This window comes from Plecotus auritus (assembly GCF_963455305.1).
Source record: "Plecotus auritus genome assembly, chromosome: X".
Lineage (NCBI taxonomy): Eukaryota > Metazoa > Chordata > Mammalia > Chiroptera > Vespertilionidae > Plecotus > Plecotus auritus.
The window spans coordinates 4345433-4370082 of NC_137784.1; the positions used below are offsets into that span (position 1 = coordinate 4345433).

Below are 24650 nucleotides of genomic sequence, written 5' to 3' on the forward strand. Positions count from 1 at the left end.
AACCCAGGATGTCCCGGGCAAACTGGGAGGAGTTGGGCACTCGAGGCTGATGTTGACCGAATTGAATTTAGAGAACCTTCTGACCCTCCTGTGACCCCCGGGCCTTCAGTTGGGGCTGGTGCTGCATGTACCTTGGTGACTGGCAGGCCACGCCAGGCCAGGGGTCCACACCCCAGAGACTACTGCCTTCGGTTCAACACCCCCACGACGCCCTCAGTCATCTTGATTGCGCAGAGGAATTCCAACCTTCAGAGGCATTTTCCTTCGGTTTGTGCTTTCTTCCTCTTGAACATTTGCTGCTGATTTAGTCCTGCTTTCAAATTCAGTCAGGATGCCCTGTTTTCATCTCTGTGTGACTCTTCTTCAGTCATTTCCTTTCTTCTCAGCTTGTTTATCAGACTACGCACACCCCAGGCCTGGACTTTGTTCTGACATCTCCTTCTACTTAATCCCCACGCTGTTTCTCTGCCAAGCAGATGTGTATTAAAATGTGCATAAGAAAAGAAGCAAGCTGGGATTATTTAGAAATGTCCTCAATATGCACAAACTCCATGGGTATGAGAGTTTTTTCTCTAAAAAAAACCCACAACAAACGTATGGTAATAGCTACTTAGATGGATCAAGACACTGTCTTATTTGGCCATTCCTGCCATCATCGTACGGGCCCCATTGCCAGAGACACAAAAGCAGGGATTGAGGACTCAGATGCAGCACCTTGTAGCTGTCCCCTTGCTCACAGGATCTCTTTGCTCACAGGAATGAGGGACTTGAACAGCCTGTTAAATGGTTTGTCCAACCTGAAAGAGCTGGAGTCTTCTTTTTTTCTTACCAGGTATTAAATCATCCACAAGGTGCAAGACAGGACTTCAGTTTCCACGCAGGTCCTTGGGTCTCGTGTGTGTGCTTTAAAACAGCTTATCTTTCATGGCATAAAGGCATCTAAGAACTAGCTGTCGTGTACTAAGCTAAAGATATGGCCACTGGGCTGAAACCACACAAAGAGAAAGGGAGAGTAAATAGTCTTCATCACACACACACACACACACACACACACGCACACGTGTGCACACAGACACACAATTGAATTATTGGTAAAATATTCTGAGCCCTGTTTTCTGGATTGGCTATTTTAGATCTGTCAACAGACGAACAGACCTTTTGTTACCTTTTGTGGCGCAGACACCCTCAGTGCCATTTGGTCTGGAAGTTTTTTTGTTTTTGTTTTTGTTTTTTAAATATATTTTATTGATATTTTACAGAGAGGAAGGGAGAGGGATAGAGAGCTAGAAACATCGATGAGAGAGAAACATCGATCAGCTGCCTCCTGCACACCTCCCACTGGGGATGTGCCCGCAACCAAGGTACATGCCCTTGACCGGAATCGAACCCGGGACCCTTCAGTCCGCAGGCCGACGCTCTATCTACTGAGCCAAACCGGTTTTGGCTGGTCTGGAAGTTTTAAAAAATAGTACTGTTAGGGCAAGAACCTGGCAGAAGGAGGACCCCATATATCAGGCAGTCCAGTCTAGAAGGGAGGGAAAGAACTGGCCAGATCCTTGTCCAATTCAAAGCCAGGAAAACACAGGGTCAGTAGGAGTAGGCCAGGATGAGAGTAAGTGCCACGGAAGAACAACCTGCAATTCATAATCAAGCAGTGTTTGCTCTGGGTCTTGTTTACAACTTTTGGCTGCCTGTGGGTGGCCGGGAAGCACAGGAGGCCGCCAGCCAAGTTCTTCCTGCCCGTGTCCCAGCCAGTGCGGAGGTGCTGGACCGGTGGCCCAGCCTGAAGATATCCTAGTCATTCCCCCGGTCAGAAAGTGAGCTACTGCTTCTGGACTTCATTATGATCCTGAAGCAAATTAAGCATCTAAGGCAGGGGTGGGCAAACTTTTTGACTCGAGGGCCACAATGGGTTCTTAAACTGGACCGGAGGGCCGGAACAAAAGCATGGACGGGGTGTTTGTGTGAACTAATATAAATTCAAAGTAAAGGAGCGGAGGGGAGAGCAAGAGAACCCTCCGCTCTTTCGGCTCCGTGGGCCGGATAGAACAGCCGAACAGGCCGGATCCGGCCCGCGGGCCGTAGTTTGCCCATGGCTGATAAGGCCTCTAGGAGATGTAACTTACAGGGATCGTGCTGGGCAATACTTGTCCAGAAGGTAAGAACCCTAAGTTCCCATCCTGTAGCAAACCACCTCCTCACTGACAACTGAATTTCAATTGAGTGACAATCAGTTTCACCTGAAACAAATAATTATAAATTTCTAAGCATATCAGTGTCACTGGGTCGATGGCCCCAAGCCATCATACTTACTAGCTCCTTAGCTGTATATGTATAGTATTGGCATTTTTATTACATTTGTACTTGTAGATTGCGGGGTGTATGAATGGAATAGGACGTGAGTTCATTCATTGAATTTAACACCCAGAACAAAGCCTTCACTTAACTTTTTATTACTCATGGCACAAGACAGAATTTTAACAGACACCACTGAAAAGGTCATTGGCAACATGAAAGTTAAGAGTAGCATGTTTTATAAAAAAAAAAAATCGTTTTTTCTATGATACACATTCCCTTATGAAGTGAAAAAAATCTCATAAAATACTGAAGCGAATCGCCACCTGCTGGTCAAAAATCGTTTTACAGTGGAAAAACTTCAAAGGTACTACAGAATGAAGTACATAGGAGCATTTTACAATACACACAAAATTACTGAAGAAAACATTCCCTCAGCCTTTGGTACAATGTAAATACAAAGCTGTAGTCTTTTCCCCAATATTATTTACTTTCAAAGCATTGCATATAATTTGGTTAATACTGATTATGGGGCAAAAGGAAAAAACCGTGTTCTCTAATTTGAATACTTAGATTCTTAATCACTTTATAGTTGGATTCCAGTTTGTAGTTTTGAAAAATACATAAAAGTTACACATTATAAATATATATTATATGTGGTCTATATGAAATTGAATTTGACCTAAAATGGGAAGGATGATTTCTTAATTATTCTTGGTTAGGCACGGCCTTTTTCCTGTTTGATAAACTGAATCCTTTCTAAACAGATTCCAAAAATATATTCCATAACATATCAAATCTAATATTTCCTTAAAATATATTCCATATCAAAAAGCATTCAGTGACTATATTTTTTGTATCTCTCTACTATATAAAAATATGGCTTCTCATACTCTCTTTTACTTTGTTTTGTTAGTGTTTTTCTTAGGCATTGAAGGAAGGGCTGTCCCTCTTTAAAAGCTATGGCAAAAGCACAGAAACCCGCTTGTGCATTTTCTAGAACATTCTATAGAATCTCCTTGCTTAGTATAAGTGAAGTGATTTAAAAAAATGTTCCTTTTGTTTTCTGTGTGATATCATATACGATTATCATACATAATCTGTTACAGAATATACAATAGTCAAAACTGAAGACACATAAATACAATTAAGCTAGCAAGAGTTTTATTTTAGAAACAATGTGAGCAGTTTATATATTAGAGACTGCCGTCCGTTTATGATTTTGTATTTCCCTAAGGCTGGCTATGCAATAGAATCTTATCATAAATGGTGAGGGTGTTAGTGCTCTATATCTTTAAGTGAACTGGGTTTCCCTTGTGTTATTTTTTTTTTTAAGTGTAAAAGAAGGAAAGTAAGTAAGTGTCCAATTGACCAACACCAACTCTTTTCCTTACGGAGTGAAAGAAGGCTGTTGGGACGTGAGGGCCGAAGCTGGGTGGGGGCTCATACCAGTGTTTCCGGGAGGGCATCGGGGTTGTCTGCGGACAAGAGCTCCCAGATTTGCCACCGCTCTCTCTGCCAATCGAGCCAGTTGGGTTCACCCAGGCCCTTACTGTTCTGATCGCTGGCGGGGCTGGAGCAGGCGCTGCTCAGTTTTTGCTGGGCAGCCTGATGCTCTCGCTCGGCTTTTTGGCTTCCCTCTTCCAATGGCGATCCTGAAGCTTCTTCTGGCCTCTGGCGCCTCCACAAGGGTGGCTCTGCGGGCTGGTGGGTCGATGCTGAAGCTGAAGCCTGCTTCCCTGGACCAGGATAAGGAGGCGGCGGCCTGCTGTCAGGCCTCGCACTCTCCCGAGGTCTCTGGTGCAAAGGCTTGGCGCGGCTCTGCAGCCAGGCCATGTTCAGGTCGCTCTCAGTGAGGTCCTCCGCGCTGCTCAGAGTCAAATACTGCTCAGACCTGGGCGTGGCCAGCTCCAGCCTGGGCGTGGCCAGCTCCGGTCTGGGCGGGGCCAGCTCCGGTCTGGGCGTGGCCAGCTCCGGCCTGGGCGGGGCCAGCTCCCACCTCCTGCCGCCGCCCTGGATGTGGGGCGTGCTGCAGACGCGGGACACCGGAGGGTGGGCCCGGCACTCCGGGATGGTGGCCGTGGTCTGAGTCCTCCGAATGGCCTGCGTGCCACTGTCCAGTTCTGTGGGGCTCCCCTGCCACCGAGGCCAATGTGAGGACAGGTTCCCTTGAGAAAGGGAGCATGGCCCCGGTCGGAGGGAGCTGCTTTCAAAAATGTCTCCATAGGAACCTGGCGGCCAGAGAGAAGGGCAAGAAATGGAATTAGTGTCTAGAGTCTACTCCCGGTTCAGATGTCCTGTTACTTCCTCCCCTGCCAGCTCTGAGGTTTGAAAAAGCACAGGACACTCTCAGGGGTCGCTGGGTGAAGTAAAAGACTTCCTAGTAAAAAAAAAAAAATGACACTTTTTTTGGTTGTTGTTAATCCTCACCCCAGGATATTTTTTCATTGATTTTTAGAGAGCGGAAGGGAGGGAAAGAGACAGAGAGAAACATCAATGTGAGAGAGACACATGGATTGGCTGCCTCCTGCACGCACCCTCACCAGGGCTGGGACTCTGCAACCAAGGTACGTGCCCTTGACAGGAATCAAACCCGGGACCCTTTGGTCCGCAGGCCAACGCTCTATCCACTGAGCCACACCGGCTAGGGCTACACTTTTTGATTATTGACACAATTGCTGTAGCAGGTCCAAATACAGATGCCTAGACTCTGACAGGTTAGCTAGCTAATAAGATTCAACAGTCCTTGTCACTAATTGATATTTCAGAAAAGGTCCCTGCGACCTGGCTGGGAACACTTACTTCTCTGCTCCATTCCTGCTCAGTGAAATTTGCAATCCAGAGGAGACACAAATAATGTTTTCATGTTTCTATCATGTCAATAAAAGCTTTAGGAATAAATGAATTGAATGTAAAACGCTCATTTGGCCCAGCCGGTGTGGCTCAGCGGGTGGGCATCGACCCAGGAATCAAGAGGTCACGGTTCAATTCAAGGTCAGGGCACATCCCTGGGTTGCAGGCTAGATCCCCAGTAGGGGGCATGCAGGAGGCAGCTGATCAATGTTTCTCATCTCATCGATGTTTCTCTCTCTCTTCCTCTTTCTCTTTCTCTCCCTTCCTCTTTCTCTAAAAATCAATAAAAATATATTTAATAAAAACAGTTTACACACTTCATGCTGTAAACTAACACATACTTCATATGGATTAAAGAATTAAGGTTAAAAGAATGAAATACTATGAAAGTGAAAAGCATATCGATGACTATCCAATGCTTAGTAAATTTTGTAAAAAATTCACAAAAAGAGATACTGGTAGACAATTATGTGGAACCTAAGAACATTCCAGATATCCAAAGTGAGAAAAAATGCAAGGTATAGTATCAGTGGCAAACAATATAGACAAAGGGTTAACATCTTTATTATAGGAAGAGTTCATAAGAATCAATTTTGAAAACATTAGCACACATAAATAGCCAATGACATAAATGATAACTCAATGAGGGAAAATTCAGTAAATTAATAGAAAAACTGAAAAGTGCTGATGAGAAAGAAATGCAGATGAAAAGAATACAATGGAATACCCCTCAATCATTATAAGGATGAAATACTGCCATCTGCGATAGCATGGATGGATCCTGAGAGTACCATGTTAAGCGAAATAAGTCGATGGAAAAGGACAAGAACCATATGATTTCACTCATTTGTGGGATATAAAACAGAAAGCAACAAATAAACTAATGGACACAGACAACAGTATGGTGGTTACCAGAGAGGGTGGGGCGTGACGGGAGGACAAAGAGAGTAAAGGAGGTGAAATATATGATGACAGAGGGAAACTAGATTTTGAGTTGTGAGAACACAATACAATATACAGATGATGGATCATAGAATTGTACACCTGAAACCTATATCATGTTATTAACCTATGTCACCCCAATGCATTTTTGAAAAATTAATACAATTTTGGTTGTTAAGTTGGCAAAAATGCAAAGCCAATGACTTGTAAGGCTGATAAGGTTAAAGAGAAACAGTGCAGGGAAGGACTGCTGCCACCTGCAGCTCAGAGAACAAGCTCACGCGCCCTACAGGGAACATGAAGTGGCTGTGCCTCTCAGATCTCAGTAAGGTTCCTAATTTGTGATTCACTTTCCTAGTCTGGATCTATAACTTTCTTCCCCAAATTTTGTGATCCTAATAATAATTTAATATGCAAGAATGTACATAAGCCCAGCTGGTGTGTCTCAGTGGTTCAGTGACGACCCATTAACCATGAGGTCACGGTTCGACTCCCAGCCAGGGCACATGCTCAGGTTGCGGGCTCTATCCCCAGTAGGGGGCGTGCAGGAGGCAGCCGATCCATGATTCTCCCTCCGTGACATTTCTATCTCTCTCTCTCCCTTACTCTCACTCTACAAATTAATAAAAACTGAGGCAGGAGCAGGCGGGAGAGGTCAATGGGGGAAAAGGGAGACATATGAAAAACTTTCAACAATAAAGAATTTTTAAAAATCAATAAAAACAATTTTTTTAAATATATTTTATTGATATTTCACAGAGAGGAAGGGAGAAGGATAGAGAGCTAGAAACATCGATGAGAGAGAAACATCGATCAGCTGCCTCCTGCACACCTCCCACTGAGGATGTGCCCGCAACCAAGGTACATGCCCTTGACCGGAATCGAACCCGGGTCCTTTCAGTCCACAGGCCAACGCTCTATCCACTGAGCCAAACCGGTTTCGGCACAATAAAAACAATTTTAAAAAATGTACATAAAAGGAATTCCTGACAGCATAATACAAGAACAACAACAAAATGGAAACAACCCAGTTGTCCAAGCATTGGGCGGTTAGCGACGAATATGCACTCTGAAATACGCTGTGGCCCTTACCAATAATCATGGAGAATGACTGGGAAATGGAAGATAAATAATGTAGAGTTGCAGAGACAGAATGATTTTAGCCATGTTCACAAACTCTTGCAAGAGAAATGAAATGAAATACAGTCAGAGACTGACATATTTTGGTGAAAAGGCTAAGTGTAACTTTATCCTCTCCCCCTCTCCTCAGCATTTTGCAAATAATTTTTGACAAGCATGTCATATGGTAACAAGGCAAAGATGAAAGGAAATTAATTTTAAAAGCAAATGCAATAAACATTTTTAAAAATAATAGTTCACCTGTCATTCCTGGGTCTTTGGATCCACTCTTCAATGTTGAATGCCAAGTTCCCCAGATATTGAAAGGTTCCTCAGACATATCTAGGAAAAAATGTATTAAAAGGTATGTAATTCACAATGAAAACTGAGGAGCAAGAATCAATACACAAATCAATGCACATCACTTCTGTGCAAAGTACTGTATTTGAGACTGTGACGGATACAAAGCATAATACGAGGCGGACCTGCCTTTTTGCAGGCATTTTCCATTTGGGATTTACAAAAAGGCTCTTTCTGTATTATGGTTGTGGTAGACAGAATAAGGGCCCCCCCTCCAAAGATGCCTGTGACATGACCCCAGAACCTGTAAGGATGTTATAGTCAAAAGGGATTTTGCAGGCGTGATTGTTATGGATCTTGAGATCAGGAGAGGATCCTGGCTGATCTGAGTGGGCCCAATGTCATCACAAGGATCCTTATAAAAGGGAGGCAGGAGAGAAGATGATGTGTTGATGGCTTTAAAGATGGAGGGAGGAAGGGGCCAGGAGCCAAAGAATGCAGGCAGCCTTTAGAAGCTGGAGGAGGCAAAGCAGCAGATCTTCCCTGGAGTCCCCAGAAGGAACACAGCCCTGCTGACCTATTAGAGACTTCTGATGTCCAGAACTATAAGATAAATTTGTGTGCAGTTTTAAATCACTAAGTTTGTGGTCATTCGTTACAGCAGCAATAGGAAAGGAAGACAATGATGATGAGTTGCCGGGGTTCTTTTCCCAGCCTTACAAAGGGTTCAGCATTCTGGAGAAAGGGGCTGCACATAGATGATTAAAGAGTCCAGAGACGAAAGATAATTTGAAAGGCATTGGGGGTCAGAGGATCTTCAGCTAAAGGAGCTAAAGACTCTTCTCTTGACCAAGGACCCTGCTTTTATTAAACACAATTTGTCCTAAGGCAAGGTGGAGATAATACACTTCAAAGGGTAGGGTATCAAAGGATATTGTCAGATTGGGGAATAGCCTACAGCTGTTCAGGTGTTTGGCCAACAGCAGGCAATAAAATGCCCTGAGCTGTCTGGCAGTTAACAATCCTATTCAGGTTTGGGGGAAGTGTCGTTTAGCCATTTCCAACAGGCAAACTACATATGTGGCTCACCCTTGTTGAGCCGCCCAAGTCCCATCAACCTTTTGGTGAAACTCTTATAATTATTACATGCTGGAATTGGTTCCCAGCAATGAGTGGCAACAGCTCCAGCCACATTAACAGAGAGATAGAGGAACAGCAGTTATAGTTCCTATATCTAGTACTACCCTCTGGAATACCCCACTATTGACATCAACAGATTCATCCCTGCATGTATTCACTCATACATCCTCTTAGTCTGTCCGTAAATACTTACTGATTAAGGTGCTATTTTATGTCTCCTTACCGTCTCATAGAATCCTCACTACAATCCTGTGATGTGATCATAATGATAATTTCTAGAAGAAAATGTCTACTGGGTGCTTCCCTGTGTTCTGCAGTTCACATGTATTCTCTCACTTAATCCCACGGAGATGTCCCTGAGCCCATTTTACAAATGAGGCGAGTAGTGAACAGAGCGGGGAAGAAGTGCACACAGGGTTATGTAGGAAGTATTACTGAATGGTTATCACATGCCAAGTGTTTTGTTAAGAACTTTACATGGATTAGCTAATTAAGCTTATGAATTAACTCTGCTATCTGTCTTAGTAATTGATTTCAGAGAGGAAGGGGGAGAGAGAGAGAGAGAGAGAGAGAGAGAGAGAGAGAGAGAGAGAGAGAGACATCAATGATGAGAAAGAATCATTGATCAGCTGCCTCCTGCATGCATAGGTTGATGCTCAACCACTGAGCCCCATTAGCCAGGCTGTCTTAGTTTTCCTAGGAGGAGGAAATGGGACTCTGAAAAACTCTATCACTCACTTAAGGTATTGCATGTTGAAAGTGGCAGAGCAGGGTCTCCAAACCCAGTGCTCTTGTCATTGGATGCCAACACTATTTGCTTCTAGTTCCCTCGGGGTGAAGTTATTTCCAGGGAGAAAGCTACAGATTAGCCAGGGTTTGTCCACCTTGGCATTAGTGACACTGGGGTGGGTCATGCGCTGTCCTTTGCTCTGTGGGATGCTGAGCAGCAACCCGGACCTCCACCCACTAGATGCCAAGTGTGACCATGAAAAATGCCTCCTGACATTGTCACATGTCTCCCAGGGGGCAAAATTGAAAACCACAGTTAGAGTTCGCCAAGATAGTAAATGGATGAAAAGAGCTAATGTGTGCCTTAGTGCCCCTGCTAATAAGTCAGAGTCCGTGTGTATCTTTGCCTACCTGCTAAACAACTAAAATGCAAAGACACAGACCCTCCCTGGGAGGTCAGAATCAAGCTTTCCTGGTGTGAACCTGTCTAATAATATCCGTTTGGATCTGTGTTTAGAAACCCGAGTCTGCCACGCCTCTCCCAATAGCAAAGTTCTCTTCAGATCGCCCTTTTTGTCGTTGCTTCAGAGAATATTACATATGGGAAACCTGCCCCTAATTTAAAAGAGCACAAATTAGATATCAACTATTACATCAAAGAGGGAATAGTAAAAAATCTATGATACATCTATTTAATGGAAATATATAGTGGTCACACACAAAAAATGTTCGCAATATAAAAATTGCTAATCATAGGATTTTAGGTAAAATAAGTTTACTTCAAAAGTAGTCATATTATGCCCTAGCCAGTTTGGCTCAGTGGATAGAGTGTCGGCCTGTGGACGGAAGGGTCCCAGGTTCCATTCTGCCCAAGTTACCGGCTCGATCCCCAGTAGGGGGCGTGCATGAGGCAGCCGATCCATGATTCTCTCTCATCATTGATGTTTCTCTCTCTCCCTTTCCCTATCTCTTGGAAATCAATAAAAAACTATTTTAAAAAAAGTAGCCATACTATGAAAAAAAATATATACCATTATGTATGCATATGAACAAGGACTAGGAAAATAAAGTTTCACATTTGGAAAATAAATTTAATGCCTGATGGAAACATGGGCTTTTGTTATTAAGTTTTAAAGTTATTTTCACAGGAATATTTGTAAAAATAAAATAAAGGTGCTATGATTTAAAAACACGCACACAGAATCCTTTCAGAGGGACTCTTTGGGTTAAATTATAAATTTACGATAAAGTAGCAAAAATGTGAACTGTCTTCCAATTATTACTTAATGAGTGTCCTGCTGAGTCCCGGCCCCAAGGAATTCCTCTATGGAGGGAAAGAACAAGCAAACATCCAGTGGCCAAATACACGTGGGAAAAGCTGCAAACCACACGCTGCCTCCCGTTGCAGACATTCAGTGGTGACCAACGTGCTTTGAAGACTTTGAGAAATTGTACAATAGAGACACCATTCACTGGGTTAGCCCAGCATTTCCCAAATGTATTTGACCATGAAACCCTTATTTTGCCTAAAAATGTTAATCTCCCTGGAGACTGACATTATGTTCTTTCTGGAACACGATGTCTTGTTATATAGTAGGTTCAGTTTGTTCTCCTTATAAAAGTAACAGCAATAATTGGATGACATCTTACACTTAGCAAACAGGCACCCAAACTCCAAGACACACGGAGTTCCTGGGCTGCTGGAAGGAAAAAGAGTCCGCTGGGAATACTGCTCTCTGGACAGGAGACTGCTTCCTAGCCAGCCGTGGGCAAACTACGGCCCGCGGGCCGGATCCGGCCCGTTCAGCTGTTCTATCCGGCCCGCGGAGCCGAAAGAGTGGAGGGTTCTCTTGCTCTCCCCTCCACTCCTTCACCAGCAGCAGTGTTAACATGGCAACGTGGGGAAACACGGCCGCAGCTCCTTCTTCTGAGTGGGCGGATTTATATCCCCATTCAGTAGAAGGAACAACCTCTCAATCTTCCAGAGGCTCCTTGGAATGCCCGCGGACGCGTCCCCCGACATCACCCTGGGAATGCGTAGACACGTTATCGTGGTGATGGAGGGAGACACGCCCCTGGAGAGCACAGTGTCAGAGCATTAGCTAAAAAGGAGACCAACAACCCTGTTCCCACTGAAGTGGATGTTTTAAAGACCAAAAACCTTTCAACCCAGTCTACATTTCCATCTAAATCTACGTCCCGGGCATAATTTGGAAGTTGCACTAAAGAAAATGTTTAATTTACTGTTTACACATTTTGTGCTTTTCTATTTGTTTTAGTTTTAAATTATTTTATCATATTTAAGTTTAATTTGAAAGGCTTTTGTACCTTTCCTTTGTTAGGCAATTTTATTTTGCCTTTGCCATCTTCAATAGAAGGTATGTTATTGTGCTATGATTCCTCCATTTTTTGAAGTTTCAAATTATAATAATTAGTGTTTACATTCTTCTCATTAAAATGTTTGAAATGAATAAAACTATTGAAATAAAAAAAAAGACCGTACCCTTTTATGTAATGATGTTTACATTGAATTTATATTAGTTCACACAAACACTCCATCCATGCTTTTGTTCTGGCCCTCCGGTCCAGTTTAAGAACCCATTGTGGCCCTCGAGTCAAAAAGTTTGCCCACCCCTGGCCTAGACCCTCTAAGAGATACTGGGCTCACCACACCTTGCCCTTCCTGGAGAAGATCGTTAGCCGGTACTCAGTAAAAGCTCTCTGAATTGCAGAAACAGAAACCTTGGAAGGGAGGGAGAGAAGGTCCAAAGGGCCCATGGCACATGCCATCACAGCCCCCCGTTACCTTTGCCAAGCGGTGGTCCAGGAGAACTCTCCCTTGACTTCAATGATGGCAAGTGGCCCACCAGCATGTACTGCTCTGGTCCTTTGTAAAGCTTCTCCGAGCCCCCCGGGGCCGTGTTCTCTTGCATAGCCAGCAGGGAGCGCTCGGACAGCACAGGGGAGTTGTTGTCATAAGGGGAGAGGTCTCCGCTGGAGGCCTTGTTGGAGTCTGTGGATGAGTGCCTTCCTCCCACCGAAAAGGAAACTTCCGACCGCAGCATGTCGTCAGGGCTTCTGGCACGGGGAGACAAGGACAAGTGTGTGAGTATGCTGACAAGTGGCGACAGATTCCAACACTGTGACGGTCACACACATGCAGGGGGAGAATGCATGGACACAGGCTGAAACAAACCAAAGGAAACCTTTAGAGAGGTATTTTACATCAAGATGGTGAAAGCGTTTCCATGAAATAGCCAGCAGAGGGCAGTACAACTCAACAGATGTTATTGGCAATGTCAAGGCGAAGGCAGGGGGAGGATGAGGAGATGGATCCCTGTCTTCTCCAATGTGCCTCGCTGAAATGCCTGTTGGATTCATCGGTTTTCATTTCAAAGTTAAAGTATAAACACCTATGGAAGATTGCTCAAAAAAAAAAAAACGACGAAAAGGGTAAAAAAAAGATTAAAATGTCAGAAGAAACATAAACTTTTTGTCAAACAGAAAAGATGATTTTGTGTGGGGCAAGATGAACAAAATGTACTCATTGGAGAATTTTGAAAGGGCCCGACATCCTGTTGGAAATGTGATTTGAAGAAAGGCTTTCCAAAGACAGAAATGTCTGCAAAGGGAACTGAGTCATGGGCAAACTCTGGGGAGGGCTGTATATGTGCAAAAAGGTCACTACTGGGCATTGATTATACGGAATGAAAAAGAGCAAAAGGCTGGAATGTCATTATTTTGATCCATCAACCATATTTATGACTATATGTGTGGGAGTGTGTGCTCATGAACACAGACAAACTGGAAGATTATGCATATTTGATTAAAATAGTAAGAAAATGAGAAATTTAGAAATAGGCTGAACTTGACAGAATATATTCAAGGCCTTTAAGACATTCATTCTTTTATTTTTTGTGTTGATCCTCACCTGAGGATATTTTTCCATTGATTTTTAGAGAGAGTGGAAGGGAGGGGGAGAGACATTGAGAGACAAACATCGATGTGAGAGAAACACATTGATTGGTTGTTTCCCACAATGCCCTGGCCAGGGCCGGGGATGGATCCTGCATCCGAGGTATGTGCCCTTGACTGGAATCAAACCCAGGACCCTTCAGTTCACGGGTCAACACTCTATCCTGAGCCAAACTGTCCAGGGCTAAGACATTTGGGATTCACATTTGATATCTTTAAAATATAGCATTTCACTTGCTAAAAGTACATGTAGCAACCATCAATTATATTGAATTTAAGACATTCATTTAACTAAATATATTTTTAAATTAATCTTTTATCTTACTAAGGTAATAGCAACTAATTGATTGTGGTGAATACTTTGTCATTATTTTGGTATTATAGTGATTCTTTCTGGCCAAGGGATACCATTCAGTCAAATGATATTCTTATCACTCAATCATTCCTGACTGTTGATGGAAAAGCAGCCCAGACCTTAGTGTTAAAGGCTTATTCTGTTTGTGGTAGCAACTGAAATATGCATTCCCTGTAGGGTTCCTGAGGCTATTTGGGAAAGTCTGCCTCAGATTTTACATAATCCAGTATATAAAAGTGTATGTTTTGTGTGTATGTGTATGTATATAATATATATGTATATACCTTTGCAACTGCAAAACAAATAACATCTGATGCTCTCTCTCTATTAAGGAAAAACTGGTAGATAACTCTTTTACTTTCCTCAATATCCTGAATTAAAAACAATTCAGATAAAACTATGATTGAGACTTTACATGACGTTTATTATGGCTTCATGGACAACTTTTCTTCCCCCACCCAAACACTTAGTGTAATTACGTCCATCCTTCCTGTGACAATGATGACAATGAAGATGACGCTACTGGTGGGAACAGTTGCATGTATAAAGTGGCTGAAAAGATAAATATATGACTATAATTGGTGTCCATTGCATTTAGCTACATCTAAAGTGACTCTACAAGGCACTGGTCCTTTTTACAAATAGATATAAAACATACTAATTAGCATATCCATTACATTTATATGTGCATGAATTATCACAGCAACAAAAATAACAGTGAAAATGTGAATGGAACGGGCAAAGGAGAATGTCAGGCGCGTGAAAAGAGTGTTTGCAGTCTTACCTGGGAACATCTGTATTTTCTACCTTCCTCAAAATAGTGGCCCTGACATCTTGAAGGGAAATGATGACAGATTGATTAAAGATTCCAGAACCTGCTCAGTCCCCCCCTCCACTTCTTCTCTTTACTAGTCCTTGCTTTCTTTTGGTTTAATTTTTCAAGACAAATCTTTGGTGATCTTCAAGAAGGTACACATGCCTGAGTAATCCTTTCCTAACCGAATGGTTTTGAGCATGCGACACGGAGGAAGGGCGCTCACAGCGGGGCTGGCTTCTTCTCGGCTTTCCTGCAGGGGTTAGTGTGCAGGAGACAGGCCTCGCAGCATGTGACATGTGTCGCTGGTCACCGAGACAGCCAGGGGCTTGAACACTTTCTGCTAAGGGAATATCTTACCCACGTGGAATAAATAAGTCCTTTCCTTGACTCCTCTTTAAACAATCATTTTTTTAAAAACTTTATTCATTTATTTATTTAGTTAGTTAGTTAATCCTCACCCGAAGATATTTTCCCATTGATTTTTAGGGCGAGTGTAAGAGAGAGGGAAAGACAGAGAGAAACATCGATGTGAGAGAAACACATCGATTGCTTGTCTCTTGCACATGCCCTGACCAGGGCCTGGGCCAGGGAGGATCCTGCAGCTGAGGTACGTGCCCTTGACCAGAATCAAACCTGGGACCCTTTGGTCTGCAGGCCGATGCTCTATCCACTGAGCCACACCAGCTAGGTCCTCTTTAAACAACCTTATGGGAAAGAGCCAGACAACAACCGTGTGGATGATTTTCCAGAAACTCTAGGCCTCCCATGAACGAAAGAAAACTAAAAGGTACTTACTACTTCTGCTGGAAAGTGGGGGAAAACGATTTCTTCTCCATATCTAATCAAAGAGGAAGGAGTCTCCCTAATTCTAGTGGAGGGAACACAAAACAAAACAGCTGGACACGTGTGTGTTCTCATGGGCTTGGCTCTGTGTGAGGAAACTTGTGAGGAGAAAAACGGAATGTATTGAACTGGTAGCTACGTGGAGCTCAGCTCAGAATTGGAGTTCTATGTTCTTATTAGGGCTAGAAATCATATTACTGGATTAATTTTAGTAGTTTTCCTTGTTAACATTTTTTGTAGTCATCAATGAAAACGTCTCCTCTATCTGCCATGGTGCTATATCAGTAATAGTGGGTACATAAAGCCTTATTTGAAAGAGAGTTAAGTCGATTCATTAGCCAAAACAAAATAGCTATCAGAGCTACAAAAACCTTTTTGACCCCTCATATTGGGAGGAAAGCATTAGAAAGGTCATATTTTAGCTCACGGAGAACCCCCTAGTTCTGTCTCATGTCTTGCTCATCTGTCTTATAAAACATACAGAAGAAAATACATTCAACAAAATAACTTGCAGATTCAGCCAACGGTTATGTGCATAAAGACACACACCCTATGGAAGAAGTTTCTTTTAAGTCTCAGTACTAGAGACTTTTGGGTTTCTACCAAGCAAGTAGGCTATTGAATTGTATGAACCACACATCATCATCTCTCTCTCTCTCTCTCTCTCTCTCTCTCTCTCTCTCTCTCTCTCTCTCTCTCTATATATATATATATATATATATATATATATATATATATTAGGGGCCCAGTGCATGAATTTGTGCACCTTGAAAAGAACTGTGGGCCTTGAGGCTGCAGTGGGCACAGGGGCGGGTCCCACAGCCCCTCCCGCCGTGGCCCCTGGTCCCCTGTCTGCCAGTAGCCTTGCTCCCGCCACCGCCGCTCCCACATGCTGATGACGCTGGCCCTGCTCTCATCCGCTGATGGTGCGGAGCGATTGGGGCCGGCACCATCAGCGAGTGTGAACAGTGGCTGCTGCCCCCGATTGCCTCTCAGGAGCAGGGGGAGGTGGAGAAGCCCTGAGGGGCAATTGGGGCTGGCAGCCGCCACTCGCACCTGCTGACAGTGCTGAGCGAAAGGGGCCGGCGCCAGGTGCTGGCAGTGGGTGCGAGTGGCAGCTCCAGCACCGGCAGCAGGTGCAAGCACCAGGTGGGGCCACGGCGCGCAGGAGCAAAGAATTTTCAGTAACCATCAGAGGCTCGCCCCAATGACAGCGACCAGCACCCCGCCTTGGTCTGGAGCCCCCGTTTAACTGCTGTGGGGCAGGTGACGTCCACCATGTTCTACATGTGCCCCCTTGTGGTCAGCACATGTCATAGTGACCAGTTGTTCGGTTGTTCCACCTTTTGGTCTATTTGCATATTAGCCTTTTATTATATAGGATATATTCTGAGTGGCCAGATTATTATGATCTCTGAACGCATAATAATCTGGCCACTCAGTGTAGATCCTATCCTATAGAATAAAAGGCTAATATACAAATTGTCCCCTTGACCAGGAGTTCGACCAGCAGTCAGGCTGGCCAACCGCCCATGTCCCCTCCCCCTGCCCAGGCTGGCCAGACCCCTCCCATGCACGAATTCATGCACTGGGCCTCTAATATATACATATATCTAATATATACATATATATACACTGACAGCGCTGAGCGATAGGGGCCGGCGCCACGTGCTGGCAGTGGGTGCGAGTAGCCTATATATATTGCCTAAGTGACCGTTACAATTGGTTGACTGAACAATTGGTCAACCGGTCGCTGTGACGCGCACTGACCACCAGGGGGCAGATGCTCAATGCAGGAGCTGCCCCCTGGTGGTCAGTGTGCTCCCACAGCCAACCTCCCACGGTTCCTCCCCTTGGCTGGCCAGCCCAAACGGGACTGGGCAAGATGGCCCAGATGGGCCCCCATCGCTGGCCAGGCTGAGGGACCCCACCTGTGTATGAATTCGTGCACTGGGCCTCTAGTGTAATAATAATGTATCTGACTTTGCAATGAGTGCTAAAAGGCTCTGTGGAATTGGGGCTCCCCTCGAGTTAGTGTACTGTAGCTTCTGGTGTGCTTCTGTGTGTTTCACACCCCAACTGCATCTTATCTTCTCACTCCATTATTTTCTTGTCCCCAGTTTCTCAAATTACTTACCATAGTATTGTTCCACTTTACATATTTTTTCAAGCCGCTTCAACAAATTGTTTTTGGACAGACATTTAGATGGGGAAGTCACACCCACATTAATTGTTGGGGAGACTGAAAGGGCAGCATGCTTCATGAGAACATTCAGTTTGGTTAAAATAAAACAAGAACAATAATAATAATCATAACAAAAATAACAGAAGCTGCGACACTCTTTTCTCCTTCATTTTCATGGTTATGATGGGATCTTATCGAGCAGGGGTGAGAGAGGAGGAGGTGGAGCCACTGTCCCTTTCCTCTGTTCTTTGGGCTGACTCTGAAAAGAAACTTGTTGGAAATGCAAATTCTCAAGCTCCATTCTAGGCCTACTGACAGGATTGGCTCTACTATAGAGGGCCCAGTGAAAAATGAACAGGCAGGGCCCCAAGTTAAAAAATAACTAAGAATTCAAAGATGGTGAGAGCAGATCATTAAGCCAAACGTGGGCTTCTTCTGAGTGTGGGGTCCTGTGCGACTGTACAGGTTACCCCCCCTCCCCCCCGCCATGAAGCATGAAGCTGCCTACTGAAAGGGAATGTCTGGACATGGGGCTAGCAAACTATTTCAAAAAGCTCTCCAGGTAATTCTGATGCACGGGAAGTTTGAGAACCTCTGATACCAAACCAACCTTCCCTTCCTTAAGCCATATATACGACCACAGGTCAAGGAAATACTATGCCAAATTGGGAGAGAAACCACAAATAATGGCCCAAACTTCTGCACTGACTAGCAGTGGGGGTAAATGGAGTAGTCTTGACCTTGAGGTGATTGGGACCACAGCCGAGTAAAGGAGGGAGAGTGTGCCCATACCAGTGAACTCCAACAGCAGGGTCCAGGTAACTGAATGGAGTTTGGTTATCAATCAGAACATGTTAAGGTGAGAAGGGGGCAGGAGAGGCCAATCTGCTTTTCTCTGCCCTTCTCGTACATTCTCCTAAATCAAGCCATCAAAGTGACTACTGCTAGGGTCAGTAAGGTGGTGGCCAAAATTGCCTAATAACCCATAATCCAAGATCGTCTTTCCACATGAGAGCCCACCAATTAAAACAAAACTATTTTATTCACACCTCAGGATTCTCACTACAACATAGGCAGTTCAACGTTTTAACGAATTTTAGTGTCATTTCATTGCTTTATCATTAAATCTATTGGAAAAAAGGCTAGGACTGCCGTTTGGGTATCTCTGAAAACATAAGATAAGCAGCCATTAATGTCTTCTCCAAGATTTGCCTCTCAGATGATCCAACTCCATGAAGACAATTTTAACCTCAGTGTTGCAAGTAAAGGCAATGAAATAGTCATGTATTAATTTGTATAAAATATGTACCCTAACCAGTGATTCACTAGATGAGAATAGTTTAAAAGACATAGTGGCCTCATTGTCTATGTCTTGGGATGTAATGGGTTTGAGGTTGGGAATCTGGTGGATAGGTTGCCCGTTGACATAGGTTTGCTCCCGTGAATGGATGGATTCCTCATGAGACCTGAAAACCCCAGAACCATCCACAGCATGCATGGCTAGTCTCCGCTAATCAACTAAGCATGAGATGGACATGGAGAGTGAATCGCTTTCTCACCCTTAGCTGGTCCCTCCATGTCAGGGTGTAAACACACCGGCAGGGCATTGTGGGCAGGCCTGCCCTGCAGCCGGAGGCACAGAACTCGTTCTGTGGATAAATGGAAAACTCCGGTTCAATTACCGGATGTGGCCGGCCCAGCTCCTTGAGGAGCTACGCCAGTGAGAAACATCTTTGGAGATTTCAAACTTGCGTTGGCTTCATTCTTGGCTCAGTGATTCAACTGATAAACCTCAGTCTGTTGGAAGTCAAAGCACATAACCATCTCAGACGTTATTAATTGTACTGGGAAAGGAATCCACTGCCACAGCAGCTCTGGATTTATGGGGGATTTTCACATTAATCAAACTCAGTTCTGCAAAGCATCCCTTATGCAGAATCCTAGGGACAAAGGCACCCTACGCCAAGGAGAAGCAGACATGGATCCAAACTCCCTACCGGGAGATGAAAGTAGCACCCTGGCATTAGAAGTTGCCCAAGGCTTTGGTGAAATTTCTCCCCTCATTTCTAGCTCCTATTAAGTCCTTCCTAATAGTCCTGGCACATGGAAGCATTTATGACAGGTAAAGAGAAAACAATGATGACTTTATTCACTTTATTCCTAATATGCCTCATAAAACATCTTCCAATCGATATTTTGCTAGTCTGTAAAGGAGCTGTGAAGCACAGTAAGGTGCTGGAAGAAAGAGGTGATGTGATAAATTCTCCTTCCATCTTGAATTGCCTTTCCACAGACGGTACATTTATACTTTCTGGATTTTCCATTATGAAATTCTCTATTCCATGTACGTTGTTCCTGTAATTGGCTAAAAAGTCTTTCTGGAATGGAGGGTGTGTGTGTGTGTGTGTGTGTGTGTGTGTGTGTGTGTGTGTGTTTAATGCTTTATAATTTCCAATGAATGGAGCATGACAGTTGACGTCACCAGCTACTGCCAGTCAATAAGATTCATTGCTATACTGGTAAAGCCAAATTTCTTGTCTCTGAAAATTTCCTGAGAACTGTTTTGATTTTTACAAATCCTAGTAAAAGGAAAACAGAAATTATAGTCCATCTTTCAACACCCATGGTTTTGTGGAAGAAGACCTTTTTAATGACAATCATTGAAAGATTAAAATAAATATTTATTTGATAATTTAAATGTGATGCCTTTAAATTATGAGAATGCCTAATATTCCTCCATATCATGAAGATAGTTATTCTTCAATAGGAGAAACATCCAACTCAACAAAACAATTACTTTCCAGTTCTGAAATTTTATCCTTTGAGCCAACTATGGGTCTCTACCCATGGTCTTGATTGGCTGGTCACTGGTTTTGCTATTTTGGGGGCAATTTCAGTAAAAACTTTGTGAAGGCTGCTAACAGAATTAAGTACAATGAGATGGAAAAATAAATAGTAAAGATTTGGTTCATTCATATCGGTCTTCTCCCCAAATGCAGTTCAATTTGTTCTATTTTGATTTTGTTTCCAGTATACAGTAGGGAAATGCTCTACTCTGTCCTGTATACTGTAGAGGTATATATGTTTTTATTTAAATTTTAATGATTAATATTTCCCAGAACATTAAAACAGTTGAAAAAATTGAAAAGAGATACAAGTTACAATATTATATTAAGCTTAAAAGCTTTATTTATGCCCAAACAAAATCTTATCATTATTTTAATTTGGGTTAACTTAATGAAAAATTATTTAAGATTGGTACTTGGTCCAGAAAAATTTTCACACAGAGCAACTCCCTCAGTTGAAAATAAAATAAGAAAGAAGTATATTCATAAAACATTATTGATGACTTGTGTTCCTTTAAGCCAGGGTACCTTTTGCTTCAGGCTCCAGTATGGCTTGGCCAGACACTAGTCTTTTAAAATTTTTTGATATTTTGTTCATAATAGATATTTGGCATTAAATTTGATTTAAAAATATTATATTTCAATATTGTTTATCTTTTTGTATTGATTTCAGAGAGGAAGGGAAAGGGACAGAAACATCCATGATGAGAGAGAATCATTGATTAGCTGCCTCCTGCACGCCCCCTACTGGGGATTGAGCCCGCAACATAGGCATGTGCCCTTGATGGAGAATAGCACTGAGGACCTTTTGGTCTGTAGGCCGATGCTCTATTCATTGAGCCAAACTGGCTAGGGCTCAATATTGTTTATCTTGCTGAGTGAGTTTTTTGGCATACCCTTAAATTTTGCATCTAGGTGAGTGCCTGCGTGCCTTTGCTCACCCTAGTCCCAGCCCAGATATGACACCTTGTTCAGTTGCAAATACCTGTATTCCATGTACCCTGTCCTCTTTGATTTACCTTCCGTTATCATTCCCTATTTCCCTACATCCCTAAATCAAAGGAGGGGGTTTTATCTTAAGTATCTTTGAAGAAAAAAGCATATCATTCTAATGAACATACCAGACAAGCAATTTGAAAACCTAAAGTCTTCATTGTTAGTAATATAAATGTCTTCTCTTCCTTTGGCATGATGTTTCAGTTAAAGCCAAAAATGTAAGCAGACAAGCAGGAGAAAAATAATGAACCCTCCTTTCAGTCCGCCAATTCTATTGTTGCATAAAGAAGAGAAAAACTCCCACCAAAACAAAACATTCACTTCCCAAGTACCACTAAGTGTTTGATCTTTCAAGACAGAAGTTGTAATAAATGTGTTCTTTCTCTTGGTTCTACACTCCTTTGAAAAGTGACTTTTCCACTCCAAATCTTGTGCACTTCTCAGTGGGGCACAGGAATCTAAAGCCCCCTTTCAGGTATCTGTGAACTGGTGGCAAGAACAGAAGCCTCAAGAAAAAAAAAAATAGCAAGAAAGGGACTGGAATCCAACTCGGGACACTTCAGTGTTGGAGGCCAACGCTCTGTTCACTGAGCCAAACCAGCTAGGGCGGTGGGCTGCCTTTGGACATTGCACACAACTGAACGTGGATGGAGTCTCTCATGGGCCACATTGACTTCAGAGGCTGCTATCTGCGGGTAGCTGAGTAAAACCTAGTGATGCCCCAAGTCTTTGGTAAGTAGTTGTAAATGAAGAAAATGGTGAGACTTGAAGTGACATGATAGTAATCGTTAGCATTCTACTAGCACAACTCTATAAAGTTTTCATCTGTAATTTACAGATGAGGAAACTGAGAAAGAGAGAGAGAGGAATTTATTTCTCTAAGACCACACAGCTCATAGCAGTGGAACAAAAATTTTAACTCAGGCCATCTGGCTCTGCATTCAAAGCTTGTAACCAGCATGTTATACTATTCAGGGCTGTGCTATTGACGGATAATTGACACACCAAGGTAGCCAGCACCATCTGGCAGCTGGGGTACTAGAATTCATTACCACTGTGGTCTAGCATTATCATGGATTTATGGTGTGGCGTATTAGTTCCCTTCCTTTGTCAACACAAAGACCCCTTTTCAATGTCAAAATTCACCCCCTGGGATAGTAACTATGTAGTGTCTATTGTGGTGGATCTAAGCCAGAGATTCGCACCCCTGGCCGCTCAGGAGAACCACATGGGGAGCTTTAAAAAATCCCAATGTCCAGACTTCGCTCCAGAACAAATGAGTCGGAATCTCTAGGGGTGGTGCCCAGGTGGACTTGTCCTTCAAGCTCCCGAGTGGTTCCTATGGGGCAGGCAAGTCTTAGCCCCGATGGTCCAGCACATCCTGTTTTGTGCTCCGTGACACCTTCAGTCACACACCTATTATTCTGACCCGTGTCGACCTCCTTCTACAAGTCTGTGAGCTCTTAAAGTCCAGAATCTGTCTTGATGTCTGCAGCTTTCGCTGCTCAAAGTGGGGATCACAGCATCATCTGGGTGCTTGAGAGAAACCAGATTCTCAGACTCCCTCCCCCACACCTACTGATTCAGAAAGAGCATTTGAACAAGATTCCTGCTGACCCGTATGCGCGCAGGAAAGTTTGAGAAGCTCTCACTTAAAGGCAGGAACAGACTACCTACAGCTTGAGGATACGGCTCTCAAGCCTCGAAAGGCCATTAAAAAGAAATGTCTATTTATTAATTTATGTATTTTCCCGTTATGCCATCATTATCCACTTTCTGGGCTGTGTCTTGGCCTGTACCTTGAAGAGAAAAACAAACACTCTCCTCTCCTCCTTACTAAGTCTTCTCCACGGTTCCTGTGGGACAATGCCAGTCTCTGACAACCACCGACCTCCCTCTTTGCCCTTGAAGCCTGACACTCACCTAAGATCTTGCTCTGGGGTCAGCCTGCCTCGACCTTACAATTCCCATTTTCCCAGGGATAGCGAAAAGAAGACGCTAGAGTAAAGAATAAAAGGTTTGTTCCCTGGCATTTATATGCAAAAGAACATACTTGAAAAACACATAAAAATAACTATTTATCAACCCTTCTTCCAAGTCTAATGCCGTATAACAATTGGCAAGTCAAAATCTGTGGTTGTGTTAGGTGTGTTTTCTAGCTTTCCCCGCAGAGCAGCCACGAAATGTTACAAATGCAGCTTAATGAGCGATTCGCAAGTAGAAATGCCCTCTCATCTGTTCTCTTGCCCAGAGAAGGAAAGCAAGCGGGTTCATTAACATTCTGGTGATGCGAGTTACACTGAAGAAAAGCCCTGTGATATTTCACATTAGAGCTTTTACCTGGATGACAGTTAACATTCTGGGAAATTTTTAAGTGAACCTATTTCTCTGATGTGAAAAGCAAGACCATGAAATGCCAGCCAAGTGGTGTGATGTGAGTGCCCTTTGATTTATCACGCCTCTGGGGCCTTGAATTGGGCAGCATGTCTTACTGAGACCACAGGCCTGATAACAATCAGCACAGAGATGGGTTTTCAGAAGTGCACTTGGAAGGATGAGCCAATTAAAACCTCTCCCTGCTCTGCAGGAGACGGAGCAGCTGGATTTAGCAGGGCTATTAGTGTAATGACCCAGGAAGGAGGCCTGAGCAACGCAGAATTCCTTTTCACCAAATTTCTCTCAAGAATATAGTAATTTTGTATATGAAATAGTTTTAAATGAAAATTACCACATCAAATTGGGCGTCGGCATACAGGAACAACTTCACGTGTTGATGTTTCTAAGCTATCGTTGAATAGGATATACCATTATTTCATATACATTTAAGACAGAAAAAATGCTATGAATTAAATTAGGACATGCCATTGATTACAGGGTGCATCTCAACCTCAGAGATGATAAAACATTGGGGGAAATGTGGTGTAGAATTGTTGAAATTTCGTAGACTAAAAGCACAACATAAATGGTACTTTCATGAGAGATTAACAACTTTTTCTTTTTTTGTTAATCCTCACACGAGGATTTTTTCCATTGATTCTTAGGGAGAGTGGAAGAGAGAGGGAAAGACAGAGAGAAACATCGATGTGAGAGAAACACATCGGTTGGTTGCCTGCAACCGAGGTATGTGCCCTTGACCAGAATTGAACCCAGAACCCTTTGGTCCACAGGCTGACGCTCTATCCACTGAGCCAAACCGGCTAGGAGCGTGGTGGGCAAACTGCAGCTCGCGAGCCACATGCGGCTCTTTGGCCCCTT

The 24650-nt window shown here is 43.4% G+C and overlaps 1 protein-coding gene across 2 annotated transcripts in view; it reads right to left on the minus strand.

The window, feature by feature from the left end:
• Positions 1-2440: 2440 nt before the first annotated feature.
• ARHGAP6 (Rho GTPase activating protein 6) overlaps positions 2441-24650 on the minus strand; it is a 544919-nt gene continuing 522709 nt past the window's right edge. For both annotated transcript variants that reach the window (XM_080652454.1, XM_080652455.1), the window contains exons 11-13: positions 12185-12456; positions 7471-7551; positions 2441-4526 (exon numbers count right to left, since the gene is read on the minus strand). In XM_080652454.1, the coding sequence (XP_080508580.1) occupies positions 3739-4526; positions 7471-7551; positions 12185-12456 (1141 nt within the window). In that variant the 3' untranslated portion in view covers positions 2441-3738. The remainder of the gene's footprint in view (positions 4527-7470; positions 7552-12184; positions 12457-24650) is intronic.